This window comes from Odocoileus virginianus, chromosome 12 (genome assembly GCF_023699985.2).
Source record: "Odocoileus virginianus isolate 20LAN1187 ecotype Illinois chromosome 12, Ovbor_1.2, whole genome shotgun sequence".
Classification (NCBI taxonomy): Eukaryota; Metazoa; Chordata; class Mammalia; order Artiodactyla; family Cervidae; genus Odocoileus; species Odocoileus virginianus.
Window position 1 is genome coordinate 14,829,453 of NC_069685.1, and position 20,173 is coordinate 14,849,625.

Genomic DNA, 20,173 nt, shown 5'->3' on the forward strand with positions numbered 1-20,173 from the left:
ATTTGCAGTCAGGGGAACATTTGCCTCTAGATATATTTGGGAATGGTTTCTATTCTCTCTTTTTTTTTTTTCAGTTTATTTATTTAATTGGAGGCTAAATGCTTTACAGTTTTGTAGTGGTTTTTGCTATACATTAACATGAATCAGCCATGGGTGTACATGTGTCCCCCATCCTGAACCCCCTTCCCGCCTCCCTCCCTATCCCATCTCTCAAGGTTGTCCCAGTGCACCAGCTTTGAGTGCCCTGTTTTATGCATCGAACTTGGACTGTTGATCTGTTTCACATATGGTAATATACATGTTTCAATGCTATTCTCTCAAATCATCCCATCCTCACCTTCTCCCACAGAGTCCAAAAGTCTGTTCTTTATATCTGTGTCTCTTTTGCTGTCATCGTTACCATCTTTCTAAATTCCATATATATGTGTTAATATACTGTATTGGTGTTTTTCTTTCTTACTTACTTCACTCTGTATAATAGGCTCCAGTTTCATCCTACTTATTAGAACTGGTTCAAATGTGTTCTTTTTAATAGCTGAGTAATATTCCATTGTGTGTATGTACCACAGCTTTCTTATCAATTCATCTGCTGATGGACATCTAGGTTGCTTCCATGTCCTGGCTATTGTAAACAGTGCTGCGATGAACATGGGGGTACACGTGTCTCTTTCAATCCTGGTTTCCTTGGTGTGTGTGCCCAGTAGTGGGATTGCTGGATCATATGACAGTTCTATTTCCAACTTTTTAAGGAATCTCCACACTGTTCTTCATAGCGGCTGTACTAGTTTGTGTTCCCACCAACAGTTTTAGAGGGTTCCCTTTTCTCCTCACCCTCTCCAGCATTTATTGCTTGTAGACTTTTGGATAGCAGCCATCCTGACTGGCATGTAATGGTACCTCATTGTGGTTTTGATTTGCATTTCTCTGATAATGAGTGATGTTGAGCATCTTTTCATGTGTTTTTTTGCCATCTGTATGTCTTCCTTGGAGAAATGTCTGTTTAGTTCTTTGGCCCATTTTTTGATTGGGTCATTTATTTTTCTGGAGTTGAGCTGGAGAAGTTGCTTGTATATTTTTGAGATTAATCCTTTGTCTGTTGCTTCATTTGCTATTATTTTCTCTCATTCTGAAGGCTGCTTTTCACCTTGCTTATAGTTTCCTTCGTTGTGCAAAAGCTTTTAAGTTTCATTAGGTCCCATTTGTTTATTTTTACTTTTATTTCTATTACTCTGGGAGGTGGGTGATAGGGGATCCTGCTGTGATTTATGTCAGAGAGTGTTTTGCCTATGTTCTCCTCTAGGAGTTTTATAGTTTCTTGTCTTAACATTTTGATCTGTAATCCATTTTGAGTTTATTTTTGTGTATAGTGTTAGAAAGTGTTCTAGTTTCATTCTTTTATAGGTGGTTGACCAGTTTTCCCAGCACCACTTGTTAAAGAGATTGTCTTTTCTCCATTGTATATTCTTGCCTCCTTTGTCAAAGATAAGGTGTCCATGGGTGCATGGATTTATCTCTTGGCTTTCTATTCTGTTCCATTGATCTATATTTCTGTCTTTGTGCCAGTACCATACTGTCTTGATGACTGTAGCTTTGTAGTATAGTCTGAAGTCGGGCAGGTTGGTTCCTCCAGTTCCATTTTTCTTTCTCAAGATTGCTTTTACTATTCGAGATTTTTTTGTATTTCCATACAAATTGTGAAATCATTTGTTCTAGTTCTGTGAAAAATATCATTGGTAGCTTGTAGGGATTGCATTGAATCTATAGGTTGCTTTGGGTAGTATACTTTTTTTCACTATATTGATTTTTCCAATCCATGAACACGGTATATTTCTCCATCTATTTGTGTCATCTTTGATTTCTTTTATCATTTGTAGTATTCTATATGTAGCTCTTTTGTTTCTTTAGGTAGATTTATTCCTAAGTATTTTATTCTTTTCATTGCAATGGTGAATGGTATTGTTTCCTTAATTTCTCTTTCTGTTTTCTCATTGTTAGTGTATACGAATGCAAGGGATTTCTGTGTGTTAATTTTATATCCTGCAACTTTACTATATTCACTGATTAGCTCTAGTAATTTCCTGTGGTGTCTTTAGGGTTTTCTATGTAGAGGATCATATCATCTGCAAATAGTGAGAGTTTTACTTCTTGTTTTCCAATCTGGATTCCTTTTATTTCTTTTTCTTCTCTGATTGCTGTAGCTAAAACTTCCAAAACTATGTGGAATAGTAGTGGTGAGAGTGGGCACCCTTGTCTTATTCCTGACTTTAGGGGAAATGCTTTCAATTTTTCATCATTGAGGATAATGTTTGCTGTGGGTTTATTGTATATGGCTTTTATTATGTTGAGGTATGTTTCTTCTATGCCTGCTTTCTGGAGGGTTTTATCATACATGGATGTTGAATTGTGCATGTTTTGAGATAATCATATGGTTTTTATCTTTCTCTGCATGTTTTGAGATAATCATATGGTTTTTATCTTTCAATTTGTTAATGTGGTGTATCACACTGATTGATCTGTGAATATTGAAGAATCCTTGCATCCCTGGGATAAAGCCCACTTAGTCATGATGTATGATCTTATTAATAGGTTGTTGGATTCTGTTTGCTAGAATTTGGGGGTTGAGAATTTTTGCTCTATGTTCATCAATGATATTGGCCTGTAGTTTTCTTTTTTGTGGCATCTTTGGTTTTGATATTAGGGTGATGGTGGCCTCATAGAATGAGTTTGGCAGTTTACCTTCCTCTGCAATTTTCTGGAAGAGTTTGAGTAGGATAGGTGTTAGCTCTTCTCTAAATTTTTGGTAGAATTCACCTATCAAGTCATCTGGTCCTGGGCTTTTGTTTGTTGGAAGATGGTTTCTATTCTTATACCTTATCATACAGGCTTTCCAGGTGTCTCAGTGGTAAGGAATCTGCCTGCCAAGCAGGAGATGAGAGTTCATTTGATTCCTGGGTCGGGAAGATTCCTTGGAGAATTAAATGGCAACCTTCTCCAGTATCCTTGCCTGGAAAATCTCGTGGACAGTGGAGCCTGGCAGGCTATAGTCCATGAGGTCACAAAGAGCTGCAAATGACTGAGAGACTCAACGACAACCTTCTCTGTATTTTAATGAGGTGTATGCAGAATAATGCCCAGGATGGAGTTCAGAAAGTTTTTGGATGGAAGGGAATCAGGGGACCTGGTTTGGGTGTTTCTCCATTACAGGTTCACAGATGAGAGAGCATGAAAATACCAGAAGCCAAACTAGGCAGAAATAGATCAACCAAACTCTTGGAAGTTGGCAAAAGAAATCAGGGCAAGTGAAACCATGGATAAATGGGAATAGGCCATGGAAGGAAGTGAAAACTCATGAACTTTGTCAGATAATAGTGTCTGGGTGCCTTTTATTAGAGCAAGAATAGGACTAAGGAAAGAACGTGTGTAAATATGTATGTAGTGTGTGTGTGTGTGTGTATATATATATATATATATATATATATATATGTTATATATTATACACACACACACATATGGTCCAAATGGTCAAAAAATGGCAGATAAGAGCATTCAAACTGAAAAGTAAGATTGTAGGAACCAGTGTGGTCAGAGTCAGTAGTTATATTTTCTTTGAGGGCAAGTTGAGCTAAAATGATTTTTAGGTGTTTGGGGTTTTTTTTTTCCCCCTTGATTAGCATTACTTGTTACAGAGCTAATAAACAGCAGCATCAAGGTTTGTTCAAAAACTGATTCTAAAATTTCCAAGAAACAATATTTTTAAAAAGAGTATTTTCAGAGACAAACATCAATTTAAGTTTAGATTTGTAACTTATTTAATTATACAAGTGAAGTCCATAGGAGGTAAACAAAAGCAAATATTGTTTTCTTTCAGGTTCTTTTTTGTAAGCTACACTTCTAGCAAAAAGAAAAAAAGGGAAAAAAGAATGGAAAGGATGAATGGGCGAAAGCAGAGCCATATGATTTCATCATGATTTTGCGTTGTTTTTTTTTTTACCTTCTACAATTTCCTGAAGCACATTGTTAAACCCTGTGAAGCCAGAAGGGTATATTCAAGTGCACTAACGTGTACATTTTCATTTATTATCCACATGGTTTTCTTCTCAGAACTGAAAGCATGTCTATCCCTCTCTCTGGATTCAGGAAATCATTTGTTTTTTCTAAAACAGTGCTTGAGTAAGGGGAGAAAAAGAAGCAGAATTAGTCCTGTGATTTTTCCCAGGAGATTTAGTTCTGCAGCAGGAGTGGAAACACAGCATTCCATAGCAGCTTTTCCTAAGTTCATCCACCCTAATCCAGCCATGCCACTCCTCCTTCTGTTTTCTTCCTGTTTCCCTCCTTGCCACCTCATCCTGTCTCATCTGTATTTTTCCATGACTCCATTTGCTAAAATAGTAGCTCACTTGAGTAAATGGGTTAAGGAATGGAGATCACAGCGGCCTGGAGGAAGGAAGGCACAGATAAACAGCAGAGCAAGTTCCCGAATTTGAGGCATGGACAACGGGCTAAGAAAGAACTGTTTTGTTTCTCTCTTCTTGCCTGCTTCCTGCCTTCATCCAACCTATGTGACTTAGTGATTAAACAACAACATAACCTAAACATGAGGCAAGGGTTTCAAAGTGTCAGTGTAAGGACAGAGAAGGGAAACCAGTTTGTAGGCTATTGTGATAATCCTGGTGGTAGATGGTGGTGGCTTACAAAAGCATGGTTGCAGCGAGTGTGGAAATGAGCAGTTAGATTCTGCATATGTTTGGGAGAAGAAGGCAGAATTTTCTGGAAAATTTGGCACAAGGTAGGAAAGAAAGAGATGTTGGCCACATCAGATGAGCTTGGCATGAGGTATGGTGGGGAGCTGTTATAGAGAATGGGGAGCAGATCAGGAGTTTGGTTTGGGATGTGATAAGTTGGGACTGTCAAGAGAAAAGTTTTTGCTTTTAATGGAGCTTGAGGAACAGTCTAGATGGGAATGAATGAATTTGAAAATCATTAATACAACTGAGGTTTATAAACCACAAGTTTAAATGAGACTACTTAGAAAGGACATGTTGATAAAAGCAAGGAAGTTTTCCAAGGACTGAGCCTTGGAACACGTAACACTAGTGTGTGTGCGCTAAATTGCATCAATCGTGTCCAACCTTATGGACTATAGCCTGCCAGGCTCCTCTGTCCTTGGGATTTTCCAGGCAATAATATTGGAGAGGGTTGCCATGCCCTCCTCCAGGGGATCTTCCCAACCCAGGATTCAAACCCTTGTCTCTTCTGTCTCCTGCATTGGCAGGCAGATTCTTAACCACTAGCACCACCTGGGAATCCCATGTAATACTAGAGGATGGGAAAATAAGAAGGACCAACGAGAAGTGACTGTGCTGGAATACACACAAAAACATACATCATTGTTTTAATCATATTTCAGTTATCAATTAACGTTTGTAAATATGAATATTATTTTACTATGTGCTTTATTTTTGTTTATACCTCAAAAATTATACCTACCTCTAATAACAATATGCTCATGAACATTTGAGTATGTATATGTATGTATGCTAATTAATAGGGTATTAAATAATTTAAGTAAATATATATTAAATCAAAGTGTATATTGTATATACATCCACCTGTATACTTTAATTTACTATTTCATCAATATAAAACTATTATGATACTACTTTCAAATATTTTACCCATGATTTGCTATAATATTTATATCCTATTCAATATTTTTTGTCCAAGCAGATATTTCATCTTTGTCTGATTGATAGTTGAGTCAAGTGTTTAGATTCAGTTTAAATTTCAGACCACTATAAAATAGAATTTAGCTATATTCTTTTTATCTCAATAATTAAATTATACTCATAACTTTCTATTTAAAAAGCTTTAACTGTTAAAATAAATAACATGTGTAAAGAGTAAGGCAATGAATAGGTAGATGAGATTTATGTACACTTAAATTTATTTTGTGGGTTGTAATTTTTTTTCATACCATACTATTTCAAATTGGACACCAACATTGGCTTTTATTGTGGAAAATGAGTCTTTCGGCCTTACTAGGTAAGATGCTCATCATTAAAAGGCTTAACCAGGAGAATCAATGCCTACTACACAACTCTGTTCAAATAGAAACTGACTCAGGAGCCTGGGACAGGAATTACAGTTATGCCCCATAATGGGGTGGTGATTGAAGAATGCATTAGGGATGGAGAGGAAGAAGGTGGGAATATATTGGGAGGGAAAAGATGAAGGGGTGATGGAAAAGTTTGGTGGGGCCAACACTCATAATGAGAAGGGAACCAAAGCAATTTGTGCTGAATATAGGCAACAGAAACAGACTCACAGACCTAGAAATGAGGTCTTAACCACTGTTAACTGGTAACCACTTGTGGTTGCCAAGGAGGTGGAGGCGACAGGTGGAATGGGGGTTTGGAGTGAGCAACTGCAAACCAGTATATGTAGAATGGGTAAACCACAGGGTCTTACTGTAGCACAGGGAACTATATTCAATCCTGTGATAAATCATAGTGGAAAAGAATATGAAAAAGTATATGCCTATATGTAACTGAATCACTTTGCTGTAGAGCAGAAATTAACATTGTAAATCCACTCTACTTCAATTTTTAAAACAAGTAAAAATAAGACTAATGTTGAACAGACTGTGAGCATAAAGTAGATGCACGGAAGTTGCCTTAGAGAAGGAACTTTGATCGGAGTCATTGTGTAGTGTGACCAGAGGTGTAGAGGACAACTTACAAAACAGTGGCAGTGCGTGTCTCTAAAACGCGCTTCACTGTGTACCTGCATCAGGATTCCCCAAGGTGCTTGTTAGGAAAGCTGCAACCCACTGTGGCAGAATCTGCTGGTGTCGCCAGGGCACCTGCTTTCTTGATTATAAATACGCGGGCCCTGACATCATCCTTAAGTGAATCATGCCTGCTAAAATTTGAGCACCACTGAACTAGACTCTAAGGAAAGAATATGCAAGAAAGAAATCTTGACAATGTATTCTCTCCAGTGGAGAGGAGACTCTCAGGGAATTTGCAGAGTAAGAAATGTGTAGATAAAATCACGAAAATGGAAAAATGTTCAGAAATAAAGTAACAGTGAACTGCCAGGGAAGTATGGCATGAGTGAAGGAGGAAGGTCATGGTGACAGAGGTCAAAAAGAGGGCATGGACTGGGACTCCCCTGGCGGTCCAGTGGGTGAGACTTCTTGCTCCCAGTGCAGAGGGCCTGGGTTCCATCCCGGGTCAAGGAACTGTCATAGATTCCACATGCCACAGTGAAGATCGAAGATCCCGCATGCCACAACTAAGCCTTGGCTCAGTCAAATAAATAAGCAAATAATAATAATAATAGTAAAAGAGTGCATGGGAGTGAACACGTGAGAGGCCAGGACTGACACACTCAGAAAGAAGACAGATCTGTGAAGATAAGGTGGGAAGACCACACTGGCTTTCCTGAGCTAAGCCAGGGGAGACCTGTCCATCCCCATAAGATGAAACCAGAAAGCAGTAGAAGAGCAGATCAGTTAAAATGGACCACGGAGCAGCCCCCACAGGCTATTTTCTGTATATGGTCCTTAATAAGTCCTATTCTCGGCTCTCAAAAATGCTGGGTGTTAAACATCATCCCCACCCTGGTGACACATCAGTAACTTTGTGTATTTTCTTCATTGAAGTACAGTTAATTTACAATGTTATGCTACTTTTTTCACTGTACATCAAAGTGATTCATTTACACACACACATTCTTTTTCTGATTCTTTTCCCTTATAGGTTATTAGAAAATATTAAGAATAGTTCCCTGTGTTATACAGTAGGTCCCTGTTGGTTATCTATTCTATATTTAGTAGTAGGTATGAACTGAGTGGGTATGTCAATATCTTTAGATAATAATTTTTTTTTGCAGTAATAACACAGAGTTGTTTGATTTACTAATGACTGGTGAATTTAATTTTGTATCCAGTCTGAGTACAGGTGAGTAGGAGGACATTCCAGTTCATGATTTTTGTTAAAGGCCTCAGCACAGTCTCCCAGGAGATCAGAAGAACCAGAAAGAGAGATAATTGTCAGGAACTATTGTTTTCTCTCTCTTCCTAACTGTTGTTACTTGTCATCTGCTTCGGTTTGCATTAAAATAAGTGGTGTGCTTTATTTTTAAACTCCTGCTTCTGAAATGTAAAAAAAAAAAAAAAAAAACTTTGAGTACAAAATTAAGAGCAAATTCTCATCATGTTTCTTAGCCTTTATAAACCTATATCCTTCATTGAGCTTCTTGTCCTGTCTCCCAAATAGTCCAAGCAACCAAGGACATTTTAAATATGAAAAAAGTAAATAAAATAATAGATTTATTGTATTGTCTCCCTAAAGAAACAGATACTTTGTTCTGCAAATCATTAGTGTAAAGGGAAGGGAGAGTTCTTCCTAGATGTTAATTTTTCTTATTGGATGCTGATATTTTGAAATAAGAAATGGAAAGAATTATGAGGACCTACTGTATAGCACAGGAACTCTGCTAATGTTATGTGGCAGCCTGGATGGGAGGGGAATTTGGGGGAGAATGGATATGTATAGATGTAAGGCTGAGTCACTTTGCTGTGTATCTGATACTGTCACAACATTGTTAATCAACTATATTCCAACATAGCTATAGCTGATTCATGTTGATATTTGGTAGAAACCAATGCAATTCTGTAAAGCAATTATCCTTCAATTACAAAAATAAATAAATTTTTTAAAATGGAAAAAAGAATAGAAGAAAAATGAAATTATGGGAATGTTAATAATTGAGCTGGTAAATATAAAGAGAATATTTAATATACTCAACAGGGGTTGCAAGGTGAAATCCAGCAAAGGGTTTATGTGCCCATGGGTCATAAAGCCAAACTCAACTCTGACAGCAAAGTGATTTATTGCCAAACACCAAGGAGGAAGTGGCAGGCAAGCCTCAGAGCCACTCCATCTTGGTCTTTGAGTTTGGGATTTTTTTTTTTAAAGGGGAAGAAGAAAGGGCCAGGATAATAAAAAGAAAGGGGCAGGAAGAAGAAAGGGCCAGGATAATCACAGTTTTGGGAGTCTAGGGTATCTCTGGTTTATGATTCTCGGGCCAGGTGGTCCACAACTTGAGCCTGTTAGTTCATCATGCCCTGGAGAAACAACCTGAGTTTGTAAGTTAATGATAATATCTACAGCAACAATTATAGTATGTTGACAGTGGTACAGACAACAGCAATTTTAATCAACTGACTGGTTGATAAGCACAATATTGAGGTCAAAGAGGACAAGAATGGGTATCAAATTTTGAATAGAGATAGGAATCGTAAACTCTGTAAGGGAACTTTGTTTTAGGAAGACTTAGTTTCAGTGGTATAATGAAAAAAAAGCACTGATGGTTGGATATAAAATATAACCAAGTATTGCACCCACCATGTAAATGTACCAACCGTGGCCACTCTTCTTTTTCTTTGAAGTTTCGCTGGAATGTCTCCTTCATCTTTCTTAATGCAACTGGACAAAGACTTCATCATTTGATGGAAATCTTACCCCCATAATGTGCTTATCCAATTCTTAAAACATGATTATAAAAGTCAGTACTTCTTTCATTTGTAGTCAGTTTTAGATATTTTTGCAAGTCAAATGAGAAAACTGCAAGGTGAACAAAAAGAGTGGTGAAAAAAATAACATAATGAAATTTTTATGTCATCAATGTCCCTTTTCTATACAACAAAATTCTCCATATGCTCACTTGGCCTTAATTTATATTCTCCCTATTTCTCAGCTATTAGAATTTGTGCCCTCTGCCCTAACTATCATGGGGAAAATATACATAGTAATTATTAAATGCTTGCTCTGTGTCATGCACTGTTTTAGGCATTTCACATGAATGATGGCTGACCTTACCCACCTCTTAGAACTGTTTGGTTAATTATTCCCACTCTCCTGATGAGGAAACGAAGGTCACCCTAAGATCACGTGGCCTACCAAGTGTAAGAGCCAGGATCTGTATCCATAATAGCCTAAATATAAAGGCTCATACTCTTCTCTCTGTACTGTGTGACCTCAGGTTCATTAGTAATTAAATTTGTTTTGAATGCTAATTCTTGACATATGTAATAATGAAAAATCTTCTTAGTGCTTAAGCAAGGACTAGAATCATTTCATCTAGTCTTTCAAAATATCTTGGTCATTTGACTTGAGAAAACTCAGAATATCACAAAAATCTCTTAGAATAATTCTTATCTGTTCAATAGGAAGTAGTGCTATTAGGAGTTCTGTTTATCACTTAGCATCTGGTACTAAGTGCTGACAGTTCTTTCTGCTTGTTGTGTAATTCGCCTTTATCTTTGTTGTTGCAGTACTGGATACCAGTTTATTTACTATTCACCTGAAAACACAGCCAAAGCAAAAGAAGTTCTCAGCAACATCAATCAACTACAACCTCTGATAGCAACCCATGCAGACCTACTGCTTAATTCTGCAAGCCAGCATTCTCCAGACAGCTTGAAGAATTCTTTAAAGATGCTTTCAGAAAAAGTAAGATCCAAATCGTCACTGCAGTGGGGAAAACGAAATACCCAAATCCCCACTGGTGTTGCTTTCTGCATACATTACCTTTCATAGCATCTGGAAATGTAAAATAGACCAGGTTAGAAAGTAAGCTTCAAAGTATTGCCACAGGATCAAAATGAATTGGCCTCATTCTCTTTTCAAATCTTACTGAACACTTTTTTTTTCCTAGTAGGAAATGAAACCTATTATTGGTTGAAGTATATTTTCTCTTTTCCTTGACATCTTTCATTTTCTTTGCTTCATGGTTGTATTAAATGAATTAAATTAGATTTTGAAAAGTATTTTCCTCTGGCGAGCACCTAATTTTTATGCATATGAAGCTAGCCCTTTGAGTAGGAATGTCACTTCATTTGAGAGAAGAACTTTCATGTGGATTCTCATCAGTAGCATGGGGTGATTCTTATGCCTCAGTTTGCTTTCTACAACATTGTCTCCTGGGAGAAGATTCTAAAAATTTCCAAAATTATTAGTTAATGTTTGAAATGTACTGGGACTTAGGTCTGCATTCTTCCAAAGGTGACTTGCATTTGTATATGTAAAGAGAAAAGCTAGTCTGGCATGGGGTAGATACTCAAACATCAATTTCCATAATGAATTAGGGCATCTGAATGATATGGAGAACCAAGATAGAAAAAATCAAATTGCTGCTTGATTAGAAATGCAAAGTCAAGTGTCTTGGAGTCCAATTCTGGTACACTCATTCATAACCTCTGCATCCTGAGGACATCTTGCAATTTATTATGAGATATTTCTAATAAATATGCCCTTGAAGAAATTGACCAAAGAAAATTCTCATGATAACATTTTAGATAAAATAGTGTAGTTCATTGCATCCCTGAAGAACAGATTCCTAGAAACCTGAATACTATATCTGTATATATATTTTTGACTCAGATATGTTAATTAGTACCACTTTGCCCTTACTTAACATTTTAAAGTCTATATTATCATATATTTTTCTCATAGGATATAATCAACATCTATTTTCAGAAGAAAAATATCTAAGATGTCTTCAGAAAAGTCAAGTGAATTGTCTAATAAACTGAGTTAAAAATTAAAACCCAAGACTTCCAGTTCAAAATGCAATCTTCCTTCCATGCTGGGATATGTGCCTCCATTATGAAAAGAGAGGGAAAATTGACCCAAACTTTACAACTAACTACATTGTCCAATATCATGCCAGTGATTTCAGTGGCTTAGGTTATTTCACTTAACCTTCAAACTGTGTGTCCATATCATCTCCATCTTACGAAGGAAAAAGATGGAAGTTCAAAGAAGTTTAAAGCATGTACAAAATCAGGCAGTAGAGTCAAACCCAGGATTCAACAAAACTAGCATTCAGACCCAGGGTCTAGTTGACTCTGGAATGGAAACCCTTTATGGTTTTCCATTTAATATATGTTTTGATATTTCCTTTGTTAAAAAATAAAAAATTATTAAACTCCTCAGCAATACTTAAGTATTCTAATAGTCAATGAATGTTATGGCTAAGAAAAAGGAAGGAGGAGAGTGTTGCATAGAGTAAAATAATAGAATTGTTTTCAGTTCATTACTTTTTTGGATTTGTAGATGAGGTGAGGTCTTCCTGGGTTCAGCTATGCAGAAAATTCTAGCAAATAGTACCTCACAGTGGTGATTTCAGAGCAGTATTTATATTCGTCCCGTGCATTGGGCAGGGCTTTGTCATTTCATACATCATTTACAACTTGCTGTGGTGATTTGGGGGAGGGGGCAGGGCATGTATAATATTTTCACCTCCTTTAATTCAGCATTGGTCCAACTTTCGTCCCTTTTTTTTTTTTTTAAACTGAGTAGACAAGTTTTGTCTACTAATAAATCCGTCAGCGCTTGAAATCAGGATTTTTTTTTTAGGTTAAATTTGCAAGCCATGCATTTCTTTAAGAATCCATGCCCAGTATTTCAAAGAAGTACCTAAGTTAACAGAGTTTTGCATAGTGTATGAAGACAGTTACTAGCTCTTGGTTTACAATAAAATATTATCCATGAGGGCTTCCTTGGTGGTTCAGAGGGTAAAGAATCTGCCTGCAATAAATCTAGCATAAAAGGTAAATCACAAAAATAGCACTTTAAATTTTAGTATAGTTTAATATTAGCAAGAGTTAACTTAAAATATTTTGCTTTTAAGCTCGGGGACTTGCACACTATGGATTAGAAAATAAATCTTTTCTTTATTGATAACCCCCTTTTTCTCTTTTACTGAATCTGAACTGGCATATTTGGAAAACAAGTTCTTGAATTATTTTCCAAGAAAATCATCCTTATAGATATTCAGTACATAATAGGGACCTAAGTGAATTTCCACAGTAAAATTTTCTATACATTTCTCATGTTCTAATATGGACAAACTCAATTAAGTATTTCTAATTTTTTAATTCTTAGTATATCTTCTGATGGATAACTGGATTTTGTTTGCTACATATTAGTTTATGGAAATAGTAAAGAAATTATTTAATGTTATGATGTAGGATTATAGCAAAAGACAAATTCTGACTATACATGAATAATCCAAACAGAGAAGACAAAGCATAAACCAAAGTTTTAACATAAGATATGAAAGGTTAGTAATAGAGGGGGATAAAAGACACATTTTACTTTTCCCTAGACTAAAATTACACTGCACTGAGACCAAAAAGAGACAAAAAGAGGAGGGAGAGAGAGGGGAGAGCAATGTAAATAAATTCAAAATGAAAAAAATAAAGACCTAAATGTAAGCATATATATCATAAATCAAATGTATGTCTGACATTAGTTTCAAATAAACACAATAGTCTCCATTCCATAGAGATGGATAGACCTTTTTTTTAAGAAACCCGTTATTCTGGGGCTTCACTGGTGACTCAGAGGTAAAGAATCAGCCTACAATGCAGGAGATGTGGGTTTGATCCCTAGGTCAGGATCTGAAGGAGGAAATGGCACTGTCCTCCAGTATTCTTGCCTGGGAAATCTCATGGATAGAAGATCCTGGCAGGCTACAGTCTGTGGGATCCCAAGAGTCTGACACAACTTAGTGACTAAACAACCAATAACATTATTATTTTGCTCATCACAAAGCAATTTCTGTCACTAAGTTGAATCCTACTCCTTGTGACCCCATGGACTGTAGCATGCCAGTCTTTCCTTTCCCTCACTATCTCCTAAAGTTTGCTCAAATTCCTGTCCATTGAGTTGGTAATACTACCAAACCATCTAATTCTCTGCTGCCCCCTTCTCCTTTTGCCTTTAATCTTTCCTAGCATCAGTCTTTGCTAATGAGTCGGCTGTTGACATCAGATGGCCAAAGTATTGGCATGTCAGCTTCAGCATCAGTCATTCCATTGAATATTCAGGTTGATTTCCTTTAGGATTGACTAATTTGATCTCATTGCTGTCCAAGGGACTCTCAAGAGTCCACACAATTCAAAAGCATCAATTCTTTGGCACTCAGCCTTCTTTATGGTCCAACTCTCACATCCGTCCGTGACTACTGGAAAAATCATACCTTCGACTATATACACTTTTGTTGGCAGAGTGATGAGTCTGCTTTTTAATATGCTGCTTGTGTTTGTCATAGCTTTTCTTCCAAGGAGGGAGCATGGAAGAAAATTTCATGGTTGCAGTCACCATCTGCACTGATTTTGGAGCCCAAGAAAATAAAATCTGTTACTGCTTCCACTTTTTCCCCTTCTATTTGCCATGAAGTGATGGAGTCAATTGCCATGATATTGGTTTTTTGAATGTTGAGTTTTAAACCAGCGTTTTCACTTCCCTCCTCCATCCTCATTAAGAGGCTCTTTAATTCCTCTTCACTTTCTGCTATTAGGGTAGTATCTTCTGCATGTCTGAGGTTGTTGATTTCTCCTAGCAATCTTGATTCCAGCTGTGCTTCATCCGTCCTGGCATTTTGCATGATGCACTCAACGTATCAGTTAAATAAACAGGGTGGCAATATACAGCCTTGTCGTACTACTTTCCCAATTTTAAACCAGTCAGTTGTTCCATGTAAGGTTCTAACTGTAGCTTCTTTACCTGCACACAGGTTTCTCAGGAGACAGGTAAGATGGACTGGTATTCCCATCTCTTTAAGAATTTTCCACAGTTTGTTGTGATCCATACAGTAAAAGGCTTTATCGTAGTCAATGAAGCAGATGTTTTTCTGGAATTCCCTTGCTTTATCTATGATTCTATAGATGTTGGCAATTTGATCTCTGGTTCCTCTGCATTTTCTAAACCCAGTTTGTACTTCTGGAAGTGCCCAGTTCACATGCTTCTGAAGCCTGGCTTGAAAAATTTTAAGTACAACCTTGCTAGTATGTGAGTTGAGTGCAACTGGAAAGTAGTTTGAACTTTCTTTGGCATTGCCTTTTTTTCAGATTGGAATGAAAACTAACCTTTTCCAGTCCTGTGGCCACTGCTGAGTTTTTCGAATTTGCTGACATATTGAGTGCAGCACTTTTAACAGTATCATCTTTTAGGTTTTGAAATTTCAGCAGGAGTTCTATCACCTTCACTAGCTTTGTTTGCAGTAATGCCTCCTAACCCCCACTTGACTTCACACCCCAGGATGTCTGACTCTAGGTGAAGGACCATGCCCCTGTGGTTATGCAGGTCAGGGCTTCCCTGGTGATTCAGATGGTAAAGTGCCTGCCTGCAAGGTGGGAAACCCAGGTTCGATCCCTGGGGCAGGAAGATCCCTTGAAGAAGGAAATGGCAACCCACTCCAGTACTCTTGCCTGGAAAATTCCATGGATGGAGGTGCCTGGTAGGCTGTACAGTCCATGGTGTTGCAAAGAGTCAGACATGACTGAGCTACTTCACTTTCACTTTCAAAACTTTTTTTACAGTTCTTTGGTATATTCTTGCCAACTCTTCTTAATCTCTTCTTCCTCTGTTAGGTCCTTACAGTTTTTATCCTTTATTGTGCCTGTCGTTGCATGATATGAATACTTGGTGTCTCTAATTTTCTTGAAGAGATCTCTAGTCCTTGCTATTCTATTCTTTTCCTCTATTTCTTTGCATTATTCATTGAAGAAGGCCTTGCTATCTCTCCTTGCCATTCTCTGCAACTCTGCATTCAATTAAGTATATCTGTCTCTTTCTCTCTCACCTTTTGCTTCTCCTCTTTTCTCAGCTGTTTGTAAAGCTTTCCCTTTGCCTTCCTGCATTTCCTTTTCTTTGGGATGGTTTTGGTCACTGCCCCCTGTACAATGTTACAAACCTCTGTCCATAGTTCATCAGGCACTCTGTCTACCAGACCTTGAATCTATTCGTCACCTCCACTGTACCATCATATGGGATTTGATTTAGGTCGTACCTGAATGGACTAGTGGTTTTTCCTACTTTGTTTAATTTGTGCCTGAATTTTGCATTAAGGAGCTGATAATCTGAACCACAGTCAGCTCGAGATCTTGCTTTTACTGACTGTATAAAGTTTCTCCATCTTCAGCTGCAATGATTATAATCAGCTGACTTCAGTATTGATCATTTGGTGATGTCTGTGGTGGCCCAGATGGTAAAGAATCTGCCTGCAATGCAGGAGATCCAGGTTTGATCCCTGAGTTGGGAAGATCCCCTGAAGAAGGGATAGGCTTCCCACTGCAGTATTCCTGGGCTTCCCTGGTGGCTCAGATGGTAAAGAAGCCACCTGCAGTGTGGGAGACCTGGATTTGATCCCTGGGTTGGGAAGATCCTCTGGAAGAGAGCATGGCAACCCACTCCAGTATTCTTGCCTGGAGAATCCCATGGACAGAGGAGTCTGGCGGGCTACAGTCCATGAGATTGCAGAGTCAGACATGACTGAGTGACTAAGCACAGCAAAGGTGTTTAAATAAATTTATATAAAAATGCAGTGGAAATTCATTGGGGAAAGCATATCTTTTTAACATATAGTGCAGGAACAATTGGATATCTACATGCAGAGTAAACCTTTCCTTATCTACACCTGACACATATATAAAAATTAATTTTAAATGAATCGTAGACCTTAATATACAAGCTAAAAGAAAAAAAGCAAGGACTTCCCTGGTGATCTAGTGGTTAAGAATCCACCTTTTAATACATGGAATGCCAGTTCAATCCCTAGTGGGGGTATTAAGATTCCACATACCATGGGCCAACTAGTAGTTGCTAGCTGCAACTACTGAGCCCACGTACTCTGGAGCCCGTGCTCCACAACACGAGAAGGCCCCGTGCCTGTGCCGCAACTGGAGAAATCTTGCACACCACAGCAAAGAGCCAGCTGCAGAAAAGACCCAGCACAGCCAGAAAAAGAAAAAAGAAAAAAGCAAATAAATAAGCAAGCAGATATACAATAGAAGAATTTTTTTTTTTTCATCTTGGATGAGGCAACTATTTCTTAGAACACAGAAAGCATGAACTAATAAAAAAGAACATAAATGATACATAAGACTTTTTCAAAATTAAAAACTGTCAAAGTTTTCAAAAGACCCTATTAAGAAAATGAAAAGGCAAGTCTAGACTAGGAGAAGGCATTTGTAAAATAGATGTCTAACAAAGGACTTGTAGCCAAGTGTATATTCTTACAACTTAATAATAAAATAATAAATGTATAAATGTAATAAATGTATTATTTATTATTATTATATATAAAATATATATTATTATATATAATAATGTGTTTATTATATAAATAAAAATAATAAATCTAATAAAACCATTACAAATGAGCAAAAGAATTGTAAAGACATTTTACCAAAAATGATGGGTGGCAAATAAGCACATGAAAAGATTCTCATCATCATTTGTTATTAGGGAAATGCAAATTTAAAATGAGGTTCCACTAACTACCCATTGGGTTTCCCCGGTGGCTCAAATGATAAAGAATCCGCCTGCAAGTTAGTAGACCTGGATTCAGTCTCTTAAGTTGGGAAGATCCCCTGGAGGGAGGGCATGGCAACCCACTCCAGTATTCTTGCCTGGAGAATCCCCATGGGCATAGGAGCCTGGTGGGCTACAGTCCATGGGGTCTCAAAGAGTCGGACACGACTGAGCGACTAAGCACAGAAAACCACCCACTAGAGGAGTTAAAATCAATAGGCCTGAGCATAGGAAGAGTTGGGAAGGATATGAAATAACTGGAACGTTCATCCATCATTGATGGGTACATGTTTGCAGCTTGAAAATCAGTTCAGCAATGTCTCATAAAGTTAAAAAAGAAATATGTTCTAGCCCTCTTAATCTCATTTACCTGAGAGAAGGTCTATTCTGTAGGTACTGAAAGGTTGTTGAGATTGGAAACCCAGTGACTTGCTTTGTGAAGATCATCCTTTGAGCAACAACTAAGCTGAGTAAGAACAGAGAGATTTGAATATTGAGCATCACGAAATGTCAGTACTGCTTCTGGGGAGCTTTTGCTAAAATACAAATTCTGATTCAGGAGTTCTGAGCTGGAACTCAGATGACAATATTTTATTTGGATAACATCCTGAAAAAAAGAAAGGTTAAAGAAAATGGAATCAACCTGTAAGAAGACTAAGGAAATATCAGTATGGAACACAGAAAGGTTATTAACTAGGATTAGCTGTAGGAATATAATACAAGAGTCAATCTTGGAAATTACTGAAAAGGTCTAACCAGTAGAAATTGATCACTAACCCAGAAGATAATATACCTGAAGATGCTCCAGATGTTTGGACTCAGATTTGCTGAACAGTAATGGTACCCCTCAGATGGAAACACAGGGAAGAACACATTTATTTTAAAAACTTGAGATCAGGCTGAGGTTGTAAATTCAGAAGACTTGCAGATGGAAACCCTTTACCATGCTGATTCAGGAGGTAGGCAGAAATGAAGACCTTGGCATAACAAAAAATGACTCTTGAAGTGATAGAATGACATCACCAGTAGAAAAAACGCTTTTAAGAAAGTGGTTTAGGAACATCCCTGGCAGACCAGTGGTTAAGACTCTGTGTTTACAACACAGGGAGCACAAGTTCAATCCCTGGTCAGGGAACTAAGATCACACGTAGTGTGGCCACAAAATTAAAAAAAATAAATTAAAAAAAGAAAGTGGTTTACGGTCCCTTAGAGTCCACTTATCTACATTTTGAGTGAGCAGGGGATTGTGAGTCAGCAACAGAAACTGAAAAGGTGGGTCAAGAAAAAGAAGAATAAATAGAAGAGTACTCTTTACAGTGAACTCCCATAAGGATTTCACACATAGGCACTGTAATTTTGTACATACCGGGAAAAAGCGGTTATGTGATTTTAGCCAAGGTCAAGGGGATAGTTTATATAACCTGCCCAGATGTCAGATATCTTTCCTGGCTGAAAACTCAATGTTCTTTGCTTAGGGAATGCTAAACACATATCAAGGGGACTTCCCAGGTGGCTCAGTGGTAAAAGAATCTGCCTGTCAATGCAGGAGTTGCAAGAGACCTGGGTTTGATCCCTGGATCTTAAAGATCCCCTGGAGGCGGAAATGGCAACCCACTCCAGTATTCTTACCTGGAAAATTTCACAGACGGAAGAGCCTGGCGGGCTGCAGTCCATGGGATCGCAAAGAGTCAGACCTGACTCAGCAGCAGCCGCCCCAAACACCAATCAGGGTGCTAATGTCAAGTAAGCACTGTTGCCCCATGAAGTCGTGGGGTGAAACCCGTGGCTTTTCTGTCTCCTGTCTTGGCAGGTGGGTTCTTCACCATTAGTGCCACCTGGGAAGCCCATGAAATAATTAAGGTGTACTAATTTAAAAATTAATCAGACACAACTGAGCAACTGAACAACAACATTTAAAAATAAGCAGGATGCTTTTTATGTCATATGCATGACTACTAAAATGATAATTACTTGTTTATGGCATTTCGTCTTGCCAGTGAGATTAGGCATGGCCTTGGATGTTTTCAGTGAATATAAGGAGATTCTAAAAGGAATGGGACTTTGCTTAATTTGTTGAGTTCTCTAGTTTAAAAGAGAGAGTTTAAATGAACATATTCTAAGTATTCATCCTGCATTAATATTCAGGAAGCTAGCAAATGTATCCCCAAGAGGAGTAATTTTTAGTAGTTTTGTACTTGCAGATAATTCTGTGTGTTACTTTGAAGGATACTTGTATGAGCATATGAATGGGGAACATGGCAGAAAGGCAAGAAGACATTTTCTTTTCTTTCTCTCTTTTTTTTAATATAGAACAAATGAAATAGATCTGCCTTGGGTTCAGAGTTTATGCTTTTTTACTGTATTGTTATGTTAATATTTTAAATGAATTATTTTGCCCACCCTTACAATAATATTTAGACAACCTTTCTTCTTTCATTTATTGTAGTGGGAGCTAAGTAAGAAAAGGAAAATGCTTTCAGAACTCGGAGTCAATAGGTAGCTCAGAGAGACATGTTGCTTCCTTCCTTGATGTTTGACTTCACTGGTATTATCTCAAGGACAGCAACTGAGATAATGCAATACAGCTATAATAGGATTGAGTGACTCCATTAATCTCTTCAAACTAATTTATTTTGATGGTAAAACATCTGGGTCTATATTGGTCCACATGTAGCAAGTAACACTGGTCAAGAAAATTAAGATTTTTCCAGGTCACATGGAAATTGCAGTACAATATTTTTGCTATTGTGTAACAAAATTTGATTCCTATGCTCAGGATCTGG

The 20,173-nt window shown here is 37.6% G+C and overlaps 1 protein-coding gene across 5 annotated transcripts in view; it reads left to right on the forward strand.

Moving 5' to 3' along the window:
* Positions 1-20,173, forward strand: part of INPP4B (inositol polyphosphate-4-phosphatase type II B) — an 825,365-nt gene that overhangs the window by 672,401 nt on the left and 132,791 nt on the right. For all 5 annotated transcript variants that reach the window (XM_070474820.1, XM_070474815.1, XM_070474816.1 and 2 more), the window contains one exon: positions 10,343-10,520. In XM_070474820.1, coding sequence (XP_070330921.1) covers positions 10,343-10,520 — 178 coding nt within the window. The remainder of the gene's footprint in view (positions 1-10,342; positions 10,521-20,173) is intronic.